This window comes from Puntigrus tetrazona, chromosome 6, assembly GCF_018831695.1.
Source record: "Puntigrus tetrazona isolate hp1 chromosome 6, ASM1883169v1, whole genome shotgun sequence".
NCBI lineage: Eukaryota > Metazoa > Chordata > Actinopteri > Cypriniformes > Cyprinidae > Puntigrus > Puntigrus tetrazona.
This window is the reverse complement of record NC_056704.1, coordinates 4,887,021-4,903,474: the sequence shown is the minus strand read 5'-3', so window position 1 is coordinate 4,903,474 and position 16,454 is coordinate 4,887,021. Positions and strand designations below refer to the sequence as shown.

Sequence of the window (16,454 nt, the reverse complement as noted above, 5' to 3'; positions counted from 1 at the left end):
AAAAAAGCTTAAACATAAAATACATATACATAAAAAGTCACAATTATGACATTACAGTGTGGAATTATGACAAAATGTAGTATTTTAATAAAATTATGATATAAACAAAAATGTGGCAAAGTTATATGTGATAAAAAAAAGTTATGAGATATTTTTGTCATAACTGTGACTTATGATCTAATTTTGACCTTTTTATAAAATAAAAATAAATAAAATTATAAATAAAATTAAAAATAAATAAAAACGTATGTCATAAAAAGGCATAATTATGATTTTAAAAGTTTTATCAAAATAATGGCTTTATATCCAATAATTATAAATATTTATTTTTTTATGTGCAGAAAAATAATACTTCATAATACTTTATAGCTTCAGACTCCTCTATCAAAAACAGATGAGTTCATGTGCAGTCTACCTGTCAAAAAGTTTTCTGTGTTTTTTTTTTTCAAACCTTCTGGCATCAAGTCCAAAAACAGGTCTGACTTTAAAACAGGTGGTGTCAACATTTGTGTAATGTTTGTTTTCTCTAACAAGAGTTCCTATATCATTCCTCTCTCCTTCCCTCCTTCAGTCTCCACAGTCGTCTGAGGAAGAGCACCGTCAAATGGAGGAAATTCTGCAATTGGAGCGAGAGATTGAACGTCTTCAGAAGAAAAGAGAAGACGGCGTGTCTATGCTGTGTGAGAGCTCAAGACAGGAACTCCGCTTGCGGCGTGATGCTGAGGTGCTGCGTCAGAAAAAAGCTGCTTCTCGTGTTGCCACTGAGTTCCTTGAACTGCTTGACACCGGAGGCCCTGAAGTCATTCCTGGTGAACCTAAGCGACCTGCCTCCAGATCGACAGGCGCCACTGAGGAAGAGGTAGATGAAGGCTTCCATGCAGAAGAAGAGTGCATACCACTTCCTGAGTTCCCTCCGCCGGTGGAAGGTCCAGTGGATCAGGAGATCTTAGGCACTCTGCCACCTCCTCCTGCTGCTTTTGCCGAGGGCACAGTTGCTCCATCTGCATCCAATGTTCCACCAGGGGCTCCTCCTCCTCCACCACCTCCTCCTCCACCTCCTCCTCCTCTCCCTGGTGAAGCTAAAAAGGAAACTGGAAAGCCTGAAGAGGCTAAAACAGTTAAAGAGGTGGATGAGAAAAAGCAGGGAGAGGATGTGGATCGCACCAGCAGACTGACTGCAGCAGAGTCTCTGCCAGACACAGAGGAACCTATCTACAGTGTACCTGGGGATGGTGAGTCAGACTATGACCAAGATGATTTAGAGGATGGACAGAGCAGCATTGCAGCGACAGACGCAGAACATGCGCGCAAGTCCACCTGCACCAATGCAAGCCAGGAGTCTTACAACCGCAGCTCAGATTCAGTGAGTTATACAGAGACTCCAAAAAGAACATGTACAAAGTAGCTCACTACTGAGTACATAACATATTTGCCACTAAAATATAGTTAAGTAGATATGCACACTCACACACAGACCATTCGCTCTGTTTCTTTTTCAGTATGCTGATAGCGATGATGAGCACGATGGGTATGTGGACACAGATGAGGAGGTATCCAACGGTAAAGTAAACATCTTGAATGGGAATGGACCTCCGTATTTCCACAGCTATCTTTACATGAAGGGTAAGAAATCTAAAGGGATCCCCCGGCTTTAAGACATTTATAGCTAAATATAACATAAATTATGTCTCTAACTGAAATATATAATAGAAACCCATGAAAGGTGTATGTTATTTAAAAAATCTACAACCTTTTCTGGACTATGGGAGCACTATTATTTTATGTGTACATTACATTCTGCGTCAATGACATCAAATGGTTGCAATCGGTGAGCTACTGGCACTTTTTACTGCAACACAACTCAGAATTAATGATTCAGAAAATAATATTCCATAAGATACCATATTGTGTCATTTTTCATTGTAATTTTTAGTCGAAGCGCAACCTAGTAATACGAGTCGGACAAAATAAGGGGAAGATGCCTGTAGATGAATAAAACTTCCTAATGACCTGTTTCTTTGTCGTCTCCACTTTAGCTCTGGTGCTTGTAACTATTTTTGTAGATCACAGCTACCGAGGAGTTTCTTATCGCAGAATAATCTCCTAATAGGTCCCGGTACCCTGTCTGAATGTAATACCAAAACAGCTGGGACAATGTTGTTCTTGACCTGATCATGTATTAAAGTACAAGTCTTCTTGCGTCTCATCCACAGCTGGCTTGATGATCCCGTGGCGCAGGCGTTGGTGTGTTCTGAAGGACGACACTTTCATGTGGTTCCGCTCTAAACAGGAGTCGTTAAAGTCAGGCTGGCTTTATAAGAAGGGCGGCGGCCTATCCACTCTCTCTCGCAGGAACTGGAAGATGCGCTGGTTCGTTCTGCGAGACTCTAAGCTCATGTACTTTGAGAATGACAGCGAGGAAAAACTGAAAGGGACAATTGACATCCGCTCAGCTAAGTAAGTATCTTTAGGTGTCTATGTCAGGTAGGAAGATACTTTTTGTGATTGGTAATTGATCAGGTTTTATTAAGGTTTTTTTCTGTTTTTAGGGAGATTGTGGACAATCATGAGAAAGAGAATGCTCTGAATATTGTGACAGACGAGAGAACATACCAGGTATTTGCAGAGTCACCGGAGGATGCTAGGTATGTTGACACCGTTACTTCTCGTACTGTGTGCTTTCTGTAATTGGACCAAGCATCACTTTGCATGCTTTCCTTTGCTCTCGTTCTCTTAGTGGCTGGTTTACCGTGTTGAGTCGGGTCCAAAATGCCACCCCAGAGCAGCTGCTGGAGATGTCTCATGAGCAGGCCAACCCAAAGAACGCTGTGGTCAGTGTCCTTAGACTACATGTCCTTTCACTATTAAACCTCCTTTCAGTTTTGACAACTGGCCTTGCTCTCTTTCTCTCAGGGCACACTGGATGTTGGATTGATTGATTCAGTTTGTGCTTCAGACAACCCTGACAGGCGAGTGTCATCTTTGTTATAGAATACTAAGAAGAATACCAATGTCTAAAATTATTTACAGCAAGTAAAGGTAAATGTAGTTAATGTAGTTATCTACTTCTAGTAGAGACTATTTTTAGTTAAAAGGTTTCATTTTGCATTCCCATTTGCATTAATAGCAAAATAAAAACTGCACAACAGGGTTTCTATGATCTTCCAAAAGAAGAAAAAAATACTGATATATTGATTACAGTTGTCACATTTGCTGTCACTTCCTCATCTGTTATATTAACAACTTTAATGTAGCAGTGGTCATTTTTTTATTTAATGACAAGTTAATATAATGTAGAGTAAAGTGTTCAAAACAAAAGATAAAAATTGGAAAAAAATATTTTGCTACATTTACATCAATAAGTGGGCCATCATCATCACAGTCTATGAAAACGGTTCATTCTGAGTAAGCCATTTGTTGGCTGTATTAAAATATTAATAGTTTATTGCTTATGTTATGCAAAAATTTACGGCTAAATATCTGAAGATAAAAAACATTGCCAGTTTTATCTGGTACTAACACAACTTCTGTTTCCTTCCAAACAGACCCAATTCATTTGTGATCATCACAGCCAATCGAGTGATCCACTGTAACTCAGACCTGCCGGAGGAAATGCATCACTGGATCAGTCTGCTGCAGAAACCCAAAGGAGACTCCAAGAGTGATGGACAGGAGTTCCTAGTCAGAGGTGTGCTATTCATCTTTAACAGAGTAGTAACCTGAATTTCACTACCAAATTAATTTTATTTCTGGCCGAGTAGGTATTTAACGTCCATGAGTATTTGTATTCAAACTGATTTTACTGTTCTATTAAAGACTGTATATTTAAGCTTCTGTAACTGGTCACAATTTGCTTAAACTGTGTGTGTCTGTGTTCTTTTGTGACACAGGATGGCTCCACAAGGAGATGAAGGCTGGAGCAAAAAGTTCTGCTCTCAAATTGAAAAAGCGCTGGTTTGTGTTGACTAACAACTCTCTGGACTACTACAAGTCTTCTGAGCGCAATGCATCTAAAATGGGCACTCTGGTTCTGAACAGCCTGTGCTCTGTGGTCCAGCCTGAGGAGAAAAAGTTTAAAGAGACAGGTGAGTATGTGACTTGAGTATGATATTATTAAAAGTATAATATGGAATCACAACATATGCGGCTTGAGTATATAATAGAAGAAAATAGGAATGTCCATACCATAGCTATAATGATTTCAGTACAGGAAAAATATATAAGCAACCATTTTCAAAATTTTACAGATAATGAATGTTAAAAACATGGGCACTCTATCAGAAACAACCAGACTTAAAGGGCTCAAGCATATATATGTAGTATATGCTTATAATAAAAAAACATTATGTTCCATATATCTTCCTAATATAGTTATTGTTAAATAGTTTTTAATTTGTTGGTTATATGGTTCTTTATTCTTTATTTAATTTTATGAAGTTGTCTTTCTTTCTATAAACTAAGATACATGGTTAGGCTGATGTTTGGTTCCACTGCAGGTTACTGGAACATCATAATTCATGGGCGTAAACATTCATACCGGCTGTACACCAAGTTGCTGAATGAAGCCATGCGCTGGGTGTCTGCCATTCAGGGAGTCATTGACAACAAGGCTCCTATTGAAACGCCCACCCAGCAACTCATAAGGGACATTAAGGTAATCAGTTTTTAATACATATTTTTTGCACTCAGTGTTAGAATGGACAAATTAGAATTTAGAAATTAGAAATGATACATAAATCTTGGCCTTTCCTTTTGCCATTTCTCATATTTGTGTAGGAGAACAGTGTGAACTCTGAGGCCGTGGAACAAATGTATCGAAGAAACCCTATATTGAGATACACCCAGCATCCCTTGCATTCGCCTCTTCTGCCACTACCATATGGAGAGGTCAGCGAAAGCTGTGAGTATCATCTATCAGCTAAATCACTCATTTTAAACAACCAAAAAGTGACATCTCATACATATGTAACAACAAAACATCTCTCTCTTTCTCTCTGCAGTGCAAAAGGAGAAGGGTTATGGAAGCCTGCAGGATGAGGCTGTGAAGATCTTTAACTCACTTCAGGAAATGGAGATAGTTTCAGACCCTGTCGCCATCATCCAGGGCATCCTGCAGACCTGCCATGATCTACGGCCACTGAGAGATGAGGTGTACTGTCAGCTGATCAAACAAACCAATCACGTGCCCCAACCCAACAGCCCTGCAAACCGCGCACACTGGCACCTGCTCACCTGCATGAGCTGCACCTTCCTGCCCAGTCGTGCCATCCTGCGCTACCTCCGATTCCACTTGAAGAGGTAACAGAGAGAGATGCTCATTAAATAGCCTCTTGAAGCTGAATAAGTGCTATATTTCCATTTAAATGGTCATTTGGTAAACACTATGTTTTTGAGACTCTTTTTGTGACTAATCTCTCAGAGTTAGAGAGCGCTACCCTGGCACTGAGATTGAGAAGTATGCCCACTTCATTGGTGAGTCCCTGAAGAAGACAAAGGCCAGGGAGTATGTGCCCTCTCAGGAGGAGATCGCCGCCCTGCTGAACAGACAGGAAATGACAACTACTGTGTACTGCCATGGAGGAGGTTCTTGCAAGATATCCATCAACTCACACACCACAGCTGGGGAGGTGAGAAGAGGAGAAAGAGATGTTATCGAAATTAGTAGCATATTCAGACATCATTTTAACATCTCTTCTTTTGAGCTTTGTAATAAAATGACACAACATGTTATGCAAATTAGGATGAAAGTGATCTTATTTGTGCGTGTCTTTGTCAAGGTGGTTGAGAAGCTAATTCGTGGTCTGGCGATGGAAAATAGCAGGAATATGTTCTCTTTGTTTGAGCACAATAAGGTGGAGAGTCGGGCCATAGAAAGCCGTATAATTGTAGCAGATGTGCTCGCAAAGTTTGAGAGGTAATAAACAGTACATATGGTCTGTGTTGATTAGATGATTTTAAATGAATGGTTGCTCTATTTCTGTGTTTAAAGCTGTCCATAGTGTCTATAAAATGGTCATCTCTGCACTGCTTTGCTCTTCCAGGTTGGCAGGTAGTGAAGATGAGGAGGAGGAGGGTCCCTGGAGGCTATATTTCAAGCTCTATTGCTTTCTTGATGTGGAAAGTATGCCCAAAGAGGGAGTGGAATTCGCCTTCATGTTTGAGCAGGTAAATTATTTTTCCAGGAAATTTTGTAAATCATAACAGAGAAGTCTTACTATTGATTCATCTGATTGCACATAGACAAACCCACTTTAAAAATGTTACTCAATTGTTTGTAATTGTTGCTGCTTTAGTAATTGTTGCTAACCGTTGTAATCAAAGTTTATGGAAGTCATGAATGTTGGAATGATTTTTAAAATAGAATTTACCTAGAATATGCAAAACCTTATATACAGTTTTCTATGGATGGGAATTTTTAGGCACTTCATGATTCGATTCGATTCTGATTTCAAAATTATTCTTGATCTACATTTTTTTTTTGTTTCTCAGCATTACTGCCGTTTGATTATTACTGATGTGATCATAGACAGTAACAAGCTATATTTAGACTAATTGCAGCCACAATCAGCCGCTCCACAACAACAAACAAACAAACATTCCAAGCGGTATGAATGAAAGCATATCACTGTGATTTTTTTGCCATTTCTTGTAATATAGCTTAATTTTCCAACTTAGGCCAGTGGGCTCCATTTGGCAAGAAAGTGATTATTTCTCACTTTTTTCACCTTCTCTCTTAGGCTCATGAAAGTCTCATCAGTGGTCATTTCCCAGCCCTTGAGGAAACCCTCCAGCACTTAGCAGCCCTGCGACTGCAGTACATCCACGGGGACGTGGCCCGTACGCCCTGGAGCCTAAGCAGCGTCTACCCTGTTGGACGACTTCGCACCCGCATACTCCAATCCACTAAAGCAGGGGGTGCTGGAGTACCCGGAGCTGGTATAATAGGTCCAGGAGGACACACTTTAGAACGCCGGAGGACCAACTTTCTAGATGGGACACTAAGACGTAGCTTCAAGACGGGATCTCTGAAGAAACAGCGCGTGGAGGAGGAACAGATGTTGGAGATGTTTGTAAAGGAGGAGATGTCAGCCACACTGACCAGCGTGCTGGAGAAATGGAGCCGTCTACAGGGCATGCCTCAACATCAGGCCATGCTCAGCTACATGACAGTCATCAAAGAGTGGCCAGGATATGGGTCCACACTATTTGATGTTGAGGTATAAATCATTGTCTTATATACATTTATTTTTTTCTTATTTGCTCAACAAGTCCTCACTTAACAATTAATTTTTCCTTGAATCTTTGCGTGATGCTAATCTGTTGTGAGCATAGTGCTGCTTTGTATTATTATATAATTGACATTACTAATTATTATATATGTTTGTTATTTTATTTTTCTGTCTGCAGTGTAAGGAGGGCGGATTCCCTCATGATCTGTGGCTGGGAGTCAGTGCTGAAAATGTCTCTGTGTACAAACGCGGTGAACCCAAACCGCTCGAAACGTTCCAGTATGAGCACATCGTTTTCTTCGGCGCACCTCAGCCCAGCACATACAAAATCATTGTTGATGAAAGAGAGATGTTCTTCGAGACATCTCAGGTAATACACTTTTGTGCCTGTTATCAGTACTGTGGTGGAAAAAATGTTGTTTGATTGCTTGTATAAATGGTTGAGGGACATTTAAGTCTTTTTAAAGATGTACACCACAGTCCTAGAAACAGTAATATTGTGACACATTTTACAATCTTTGTTCTAAATAAACCTGTAAGTCTAGCACGTTATTACGTTATTCCCTTTTCTGTGTGATTTTTTAATAGGTTTTATTATTATACGTTTTTAGTTTATAGTTTATAAGTTTATAATTGTTTTGTGCTTCAAGGTGGGTGAAATCACTAAGATCATGAAGGCATACATCAACATGATCGTCAAAAAACGCTGCAGCATTATGTCCATCACCAGCAACAGCAGCGCCTGGATGAGGTGATCGATGGCAACCAGCGCCCAAAGTGTCCAGAAACACAGTGCGATGAAAGTAAAGTATGCTACTGTCCGTTATTGATTGGAGAATGAGAGCAGAGAAGAAACAGAGACTTCACCCTTCCAACGATTGACCTTAACCTACTGAAATCCTCTGTTCTAAATACAACAGCACACACACATTCATTTAATATGAATCGGACCAGTTTCACCTTTATGAAGCACAACAAAGCCTGGTAACCTGCTCACTGTTCCCTCCCCTCACTGCCAGCACCCTTCCTGATGACCAAACTTATTTATTTCCTTCTCTCGTCTTCTCCATTTAATTCCTTTCTCTCTACCCTCAGTAATGTTGTACCTAACCAACAACCACCCACGATTCCATTTACCGGTAGATTTACAGAGGTGTGTATATTGTGCTTGTGTGTGAGATCAGAGTTTGTGCACACACACACACAGAGGTGAACACTTCGTGGAGCGCATACAGAGCTATTTTGTAAAGCCATGGCTGCTGGAGTCCGTTCGGAGAGCTGGAAAAGGCTATGCGTTAACATTCCCATTTGTGTAAATGGCAGCTGCTCGGCTGGAGCAGGACACCCCAGAAGTATGCTGTTTGAATTCTGTCAACTTTGCTCGTTGCCGCTCAATTTCACATACAGGTTTTTTTGAGAGAATCACCTGAGCCATAAATGCCATGTGACTTGGACCGCAGGAAAATGACATCCTGGCAGCTCTGATTGGCTGATGGCACCAAAAAGGAACATGCAACAAAAAAAAAACTGCTTTAATGAAATGTGTGCAATTTATGTGTTTTTTCCAAACATTTTGCCTGTTCGGTCAAAAGCGTAGTTACAAAACCTACCATCAGAGGCCACCTGGAGTCAGCCAGCCAATCAGATCGCAGTATAATTGTGGCCTGGCACTTTGCGGATATCAGCAGCGACTGTCTACTTGTTTGTAAGACTGTTCACACATCATCAATGCAACATCCTATTTTGTATTAAATGCCAGAGTCTATAAATACATATGCTGAAGTGTTACATTTGATACTGTCTACATTACTTACGTATTTACAGAAATTACAGCATTTTCCTTTTTTGTTATTTTTGCCCGTGATGCACAGCTTGTGTAATTTCACCTGTACCAAGGCACAAAAGCATACCTATTTTGACCAGTTTGGTTTCCTAAGCACCTCTATTCACTATTACAGAGATCGGATAACTGTTATGAAGTGTTATGCAAGTAGTGCCAGACCTGCCTGCCCAAAGCAAGCAATGAAAAGTATTGTATTAAGTAACAGCAGTCAAGATTCAATAAGCATGTGTTTTGTGCTGTATCAATTCGTATACTTAACGTTAATTGTGAAACACTTAAACTTATTTTATGATTAAAGCACTTAAACTGTTTAGAGCCTGACATTTGATGCAAAATTAAGGGCCTGTAGTATGGCTATCATTCACAGGTTTGGGCTCAGTAAGATTTTTGTAATAATTTATTAAGCAACAATGCTTTAAATTAAGGTTACAGTAAAAACATTTCCTGACAAAAAAATTATATTTAATAAAAATGCTGTTCTTCCGAACCTTCCATTCATCAAATGATCCTGATGATAGTATTTCATTAAGCACCATGTCAGCGTATTACAGTGATTTCTGATGGATCATGTGTCACTAATGGCTAAAAAAAATAAGACAGTATTTATAATTGTAAAAATATTAAACAATATTACTGTTTTGTAAAGCAAACTTTTGAATATAGCCCTTGCATACATTTTAAATCTCATTAAACTGTATAATGCCATCATAAGTGACCGCACAGAAGAAACAGCACAAGCTAAGACAAGTGGGTCTTTGAATTGAAAAAACAAAGGCTTTGCTTAAGGAGCATATAAATCTTATGAGGATGTATGTAGTTTGCTGGAACGGATATTATAACTATTTCCTTTATTAGGAAAGCCTCAGATTCTTTAAAGTGCATTTTGACCAACCGGTGGCTAATCTTACGTAGCTGCATATCCTTTCCCTCAAACCACAGGTGAAGTGGTCATCTGTCTTAAAAGAACTGCCTGACAAATTACCATAAACATCTCACATTAAACAGACATTAAGATACATTCTTAAAGTTTACGATTTTGCTCTTATAAGATTTTTATTTTGCTTCCTGGCATTTTATCATGGCCATAGCAGCCTTTTTGCGTTTCATGTCACGATGGAGCTCTGCTAAGTTTCCAGAGAGATGACAGACAGCAGACATAACAGATCTAAAATGGACTGTAACACCAAAAAACATGACTCTCGATCAGCACATTTTGAGTCCATGTATGCCTGTTGTTTTTATTCATGTGAGTATAATCCTGCGACAGTACCTGTGTAATTTTGCTGTTTGATATGCAACTATATTTGTCTGTGTAATGCAAGTTTTTTTTTTTTTTTGGTGAACGTGTATGTCTGAATTTAACGATGACTTGAAATAAGGATATTGATGGAATATGATGAAGATGTTTAGGGAGCTATGTGTATGGGAATTTCTATTAGTATTGTTATGATTATATTTATGAAACAGAAAGGGGAGGGGTGGGTTAGGGTTTGGTGTATTTATCTGTTATGACGGTGTTATTGTTGATAATTGGAGAAATGAAAGTGTAGGTTTACCCTTTCATGCCGATCTCAGGCTTAGATCAGCATTAAAGTGCTGCCAACGCTGTGAAGAAATGGATACAGTTGACTTATCATGAATAAGTGGAGAAGATTTGATGTGATGGTGTGTTGAAGTAACAAGCAGTATGTGTTGATGTTACTGAGCGTGTGTAAGTGTGTGTGTTAAGAGAAGGTGGTGTCAGAGCAGCCGAGAAGTCTCAGGTGCTAGCTTACGCTCTGCCTCATCCACACACATATTAACACACAAGATCACGGATATGTTCACATACAAAGATCAAGATAAAACATGCACACAGATATAGCACGGTTGGTTCTGTCTCTCTCACACATTCACACTGGGGTCCTTGCTCAGCTGCAGGCAGCCAGTACAAGGCCTGAATGTAATTTCTTCATTGCCATTGTTATAATACTATAAAGCTTACTCAAAAAAATAATAATAATTGTGCTTGTTAAAATATTGAAAGAAAGAGAGAGAAAAAATGTTTTGTTTTTTTGTAACTGGCTTTACAAAATGCTTTAATAAATTATTGTAATTTATCTCAAGCACTTTCGGTTGTATACTGAATATCCAAAATGAAGGTGAATATCATTTGTCTGACATCTTACTGTATTTTATTTATTATCCAGCAGAGGGTGCTAAAGCATGTGATTATGCTTTATGTTATTACGAAATAGTCCCGCTATTTCCTATGAGAAAATATGACTCATATAACATAGGCCTTAACAATTATTTCGCTTGCAAATAATCAAAATAATTCAAACAATTCTATTTATTTGTAAATTTTCAGGTTTAGACTATATATATATATATATATATATATATATATATATATATATATATATATATATATATATATATATATATATATATATAATAGTACTTGTAAATAAAGTATGGGAGATTTGTTATGTTACTGTTTATGTTATAAGATTAAAACACTCTGGAGAGAAATCAGGGAAATATACAGACAAGCTCATTTCTGCTTGTGAATATAAAACCTACCCAACTAAATAAAGAAGTAATTTCTCTAAATCATTTAAAGGTTTATTAACCATGAGCCAGAACAGAAGATTGCAGCGTGACGTCATGAACTACGCAACATTTAAACTGAAGCCATCGCCTGTGAAAGATTACAGTGCAGCTTTTGTATTACATAGCTACTACTCAACAACACCAAACCACGCCCTCACCGACGCAGGTATTGTAATTTAAGCTCCCGAAGGATGTTGAACGCCATGAAAGAGAACAAAACTACAAAACCTGTTGGTTTCTAGTCGGAGGAAGTGTGTGGTGCGAGGTTTAGAAGGGAGATACTCACAAAACCGATAAATTATCCAAGGAGTCTGCTTTATTTAGGTATTCGTTAGTTTAAAGCAGAAAACATGCATTTTGTACCTCTCGTCCTGATTGTCTTCGGTTTGAGCTCAACGCTGGCACAGAATACATCAGCTCCAAATACACAACAACAACAACAACAACAAACAACACAGTCTTCAACTACGACAACACAAACTACTACAAGCAAAGCGCCGACTACAACACCACGTCCAAGTAAGGCACATACTTCTGGCTGAATACATCCTAGAGAGAAATAAGATTCAATGTTTTGTTTAGTTGCGGAACATCTAGTTTCACTGACGTTGAATTTACATACAAACAAATGTAAAACTTTTTTTGTTATTTGGTATTTCCTCTTTAATGTTAAAACGTCGAATTCCCCTGAAACCAAGTGCCTTACTCTGATTTCCCATGCTGCTTTTGACTGGTTCATAACTAAGGATGGCTAAGGCAACCGCTGTCTCATAGGGTGTACCTAATAGAGCCAGGCAATAAACTTACTGCTGTTTTAACACTAATTAGATTTATAAGTTTCAGTTCATTTCTGCTGCTAACGTGTCCTCTCTCACACTTCTCACTTTTCTAGGTTGTGAGAGCAAGAATGGTACAAGCTGCGAGGAATGCTTGGCATATGTGGATGTGAGTTTGTAACAAACTTCGCCTCTCTCTTTAATGTTTTTGAGATATTATTGTCTTTATATTTTTCCCTGTCGCTAGTCAATAAAACAGACTGACCTCTGTTTTATGGTGAAAGCACAAAATTGTGTTTGAGAGAGATAAATGTGTTTTGATGAGAACCAGTAACATGAGAAAACATGGGGGAAAAATCGTAGTGACAAGGAAATTATGAACTCAGCAGGCAGCAAGATTTTCAGGATATTTCTAAAGTTATCAGATCATCACGCATCTCACCTGTGGAACAGGTTTGGCCTGTTCTTGGTGTTTACCGCTTCATATTCTTTCTGAGAGCTCATGCGTCACTCGAGACGTCCTGTGCACTTCCCTTAAATAGTTGGCCACGTATTCATATACTAAGGTCGGCATTTTATTTAGTGGTGTTTGCTAAAAAGCATCACTTGTTACTGTAATTTACGCTAAAGATTTGACCAAAAATCCAACCCAGAGTATTAATATTTCTGTAACAAATGTGAAAACCTCAAATCATTGCTTATTTTGAAGAGGTGTGCTAAAGCAATAGCTCCAAATACGACCGCACAGATTACATCAGTAGTTCTCATGTGCCTGCTCATGGTGTTATCGTGTCTATCAGTGGATGTGAATTGTTTGTGGATATTGTTTGTGATGTTGACCTTCTGTATCTGTTAAACAAACCTTTTATATACCACACACACACACACACACACACACACACACACACACAGCTTATCTCACCGTTGTCTCTGCTGATGTCATTACCCTCACTGTCATAGTTACTGTAACTATCTGCAACCCTAAATGCAGAGAATAAAACATCTTGAATCGTGAATGCAGTGGATGACTGTATATAACAATCTTTTCTGTCTTTTTTAGTGTCTGTGGTGCATTCCAACTAAAACATGTGTAACATACCCAGCCAAAACCATCCTGCCCCCCCATTCCCTCTGCCCACTGAGTGATGCTCGATGGGGCCTTTGCACACGTAAGACATGTTTTTTATTTTGTTGACACTTAACCTTCATGCATTCAAAATCTGCATGGTATTTGTGCATTCCAGGTCTGTTTTGGACACAAAGAATCGTTGTTTTATAAAACAGTGATCAGCAACTTCTCATTAATAAATGAACGTGAAATTGTTTCAAAGTTTCGATTGTTTTAAAGTTTCAATTGTTTCAAAGTTTCGATTGTTTCAAAGTTCCAATTGTTTTAAAGTTTCAGTTGTTACTTTGTTTGACTGTTGTTATCAAGTGATTACTGCATGCGTCCCTTTTTTAATTACACATGAAGAAAAGGATTATGAAAAAATATGAATATTTAATTTTTCAGTGTTGATTACAAATTGTATTTTAATATCAAATAAAATGTATTTCATTATAATTATTGTAATCTGAGAATTATTAATCCCAATTGAATTGATGTTAATATTATTAGGTTGTATATAAAATAGTAAAACAGATAAAAAAAGGTCATTTGAACCTTTTCACTCCTTTAACTAAAAACGAATTATTTTTAGATTTGTTTATGTATGTATTGATCAGTATGAACCCAAATGTGTTATGAAGCATAATTAAAATTGGTATCAGTCATACACAAGTAAAAGGATTATCTGTAGTCTTTTCTCTAATCCAAATTGCAAATTTAACAGCTAAAGTTATCTACAGTGCTTCATCAATTTAACCCTAAAATGTGCTCATATGTGTTTGCCATGAATGTTATAAATTGATACAGCATCAGTTGAGATTATTTATAAACACTGTCTCTCTTCTTTCTCTATTTTTGTGAAATATAGTAAACTTCCAGATTTTGATCATTACATTGTCAGTGGTTGGAGCGATGCTCATCATTGGTTTTTTGGTGTGTATATTCTGCTGCTGCAAGTGTGAGAACATTGGGTAAGTCTGAACATACCAGAGGTGTCACATCAACTTTCATTTTACGCTTGACATATAAGTCACACCCTGTATTTGGTTTAAATACAGTCAGCGACGTGTCACCTCCTACAGGCTAAAATGACTTGACTTGCTTGAATGTAGATGAAGTCAAAATAATGAGACTTGGGGCTTTTATACTTTTACTTTACTTAAATGGCAGAGAACCAAGAGACCTCTTGATCGTTAAAGAAAGGCCTTGACGACTTAATTTAATAACCTTTGTCTTTCAGATCTGCACGATTTGAAAACAGGATGAACCGGCAATCAGACAAGAGAAAAACAAAACAAGAGCAGAGGTAATTATATTTGAATATTCAAAATGGAGATGACAGGAGATACGAGATAATATGTAAAACCATTTAAAAAGAGAATAGTGGACATTTTCATTCAGTACTTTGGGTTGAACATGTATATGAGCATATATATATATGTATGTGCAGATGTATCATGGGTAGCGTATCAACATTTGAATTTTCAAAGTTGATAAAACATGGTACAAGGAACTGAGATAAGACAGAGGATGTTCTATGAGAAGCTGTAACGGGTACAAATCATCAACATACCTTTGGGGTGTGAGTTATTTCACAACAAATTTGTGTTCTTGTTTCACAGAAAAACTGAGTTGAAAATTAGACATGATGAGATCCGACAAAAATATGGTGAGTCAACAATTTCCTTATCTCAGAAACTGCATAAATAAGTGAATTTGAGCTGGTTGTTATTCTGGCAGTGCAAGAAAAATAAATCACGCTGTCAATCAGTATAAAGGTCCAGCCAGTGTTTTGGAATGGGAAAAAAAATGTTGCAAAAGGCTATAACTGGTCAAATTCTTAATGAAGTTGTGCTCCATCTGGTGGTAATTATTCAATTTGGTTTTTCAATAAACGCTGGTAGACATGAATCATAATAAATGTGTATGTGTAGATTCATTACTTCGAGATTTTGTTCAATTGCCTTTTTGTTCAGAAAGAAAAAGGTGTTTATATATATATTTGATTGAAATGGAAATTTGATTAATATAGTTTTATCGTTTGTGTTTGTCCCCCGTCTCTCTCCATCAGGTCTCAGCAGGGCAAGTCCTTATGCCAGATTTGACAATCCCAGCTAAATGATGGGTGCACTGTTTTTAAGATCAATACTTTGACTGTATGCTGCCTATTTGAAGATTATTCAAATCAAGTAAATACTAAGATTCCACTGAACTCAAAATAATAATCTTCTCTTTAAATAAAATTCAGATGATTGTCATTTCTGTTCTGTCTATTCAGTCGGTGTAACCCTTAACCTCCCACTATTATAAGTAACTTTTAAAAAAAAAAATTGTATTAAAAATAGTTCTCACTGAAACAATAATATTAATAAAACAATATAATTACTTATTAGTCCATGACTGTTTTTTATAACTTAATAGACTTTTTTAAGATATCTGGATGTTTGATAAATACTTGCTGATGTAATATATTCATTCATTGAATAAAATAGTAATTATAATTAACGGTTTCTTGTTTGCTTTGACTTGAATGTAATTTACAATTCTGTTTCATTTTCAAAAAACTGTCACAATGGAGGTGTTTACATGTTGAAATGTTATTTGACCTTGAGATATGAGCGGTTTATTTGATATTTTCCTTATATTTAAATATTATTATTGTATAATATTACTTAACACTTTGAAATCCATACAATTGGACAACTTTCATAAAAATGTAAATATAAAATATAATAAAAGCTACACCAGAATGGGACTCTGGGATGCAAATGTGTCTCTCAGTAGAAGTGGCAAGTTAGAAATCAGTGATTTTGATGAATGCAATCACTACCACAGTTTGTGTAAAAATTATTAACATCAAATGGATGAGGATAGGGATTGGGAATGTATTTGACATTCGATAC

The 16,454-nt window shown here is 37.5% G+C and overlaps 2 protein-coding genes across 2 annotated transcripts in view; both read left to right on the top strand.

Annotated features, from left to right (window-relative positions):
- Positions 1–9,383, top strand: part of myo10l1 (myosin X, like 1) — a 44,152-nt gene extending 34,769 nt beyond the window's left edge. Inside the window, exons 24-40 of the mRNA XM_043242882.1 lie at positions 572–1,363; positions 1,500–1,623; positions 2,214–2,457; positions 2,550–2,645; positions 2,738–2,831; positions 2,914–2,969; positions 3,546–3,688; positions 3,891–4,085; positions 4,497–4,654; positions 4,777–4,900; positions 5,001–5,298; positions 5,420–5,627; positions 5,778–5,914; positions 6,042–6,165; positions 6,738–7,217; positions 7,408–7,599; positions 7,880–9,383. Of these exons, the coding sequence (XP_043098817.1) occupies positions 572–1,363; positions 1,500–1,623; positions 2,214–2,457; positions 2,550–2,645; positions 2,738–2,831; positions 2,914–2,969; positions 3,546–3,688; positions 3,891–4,085; positions 4,497–4,654; positions 4,777–4,900; positions 5,001–5,298; positions 5,420–5,627; positions 5,778–5,914; positions 6,042–6,165; positions 6,738–7,217; positions 7,408–7,599; positions 7,880–7,984 (3,570 nt within the window). The 3' untranslated portion in view covers positions 7,985–9,383. The remainder of the gene's footprint in view (positions 1–571; positions 1,364–1,499; positions 1,624–2,213; positions 2,458–2,549; positions 2,646–2,737; positions 2,832–2,913; positions 2,970–3,545; positions 3,689–3,890; positions 4,086–4,496; positions 4,655–4,776; positions 4,901–5,000; positions 5,299–5,419; positions 5,628–5,777; positions 5,915–6,041; positions 6,166–6,737; positions 7,218–7,407; positions 7,600–7,879) is intronic.
- A 2,422-nt stretch (positions 9,384–11,805) lies between these two features.
- On the top strand, positions 11,806–15,936 carry pttg1ipa (PTTG1 interacting protein a). The gene is made up of 7 exons (XM_043241939.1): positions 11,806–12,186; positions 12,560–12,612; positions 13,504–13,612; positions 14,420–14,522; positions 14,792–14,857; positions 15,174–15,220; positions 15,623–15,936. Exons 1-7 carry the CDS (start codon positions 12,018–12,020, stop codon positions 15,667–15,669), a joined length of 594 nt encoding a protein of 197 aa, XP_043097874.1. The 5' UTR covers positions 11,806–12,017; the 3' UTR covers positions 15,670–15,936.
- Positions 15,937–16,454: the final 518 nt, after the last annotated feature.

Bases quoted from the DNA above. Each gene is read 5' to 3' on its own strand.
- pttg1ipa (XM_043241939.1), top strand. From the start codon at position 12,018: ATGCATTTTGTACCTCTCGTCCTGATTGTCTTCGGTTTGAGCTCAACG. The intron at 13,613-14,419 runs GTAAGACATGTT...TGTGAAATATAG, and splicing joins TCGATGGGGCCTTTGCACAC to TAAACTTCCAGATTTTGATC. The intron at 15,221-15,622 runs GTGAGTCAACAA...TCTCTCCATCAG, and splicing joins TGAGATCCGACAAAAATATG to GTCTCAGCAGGGCAAGTCCT.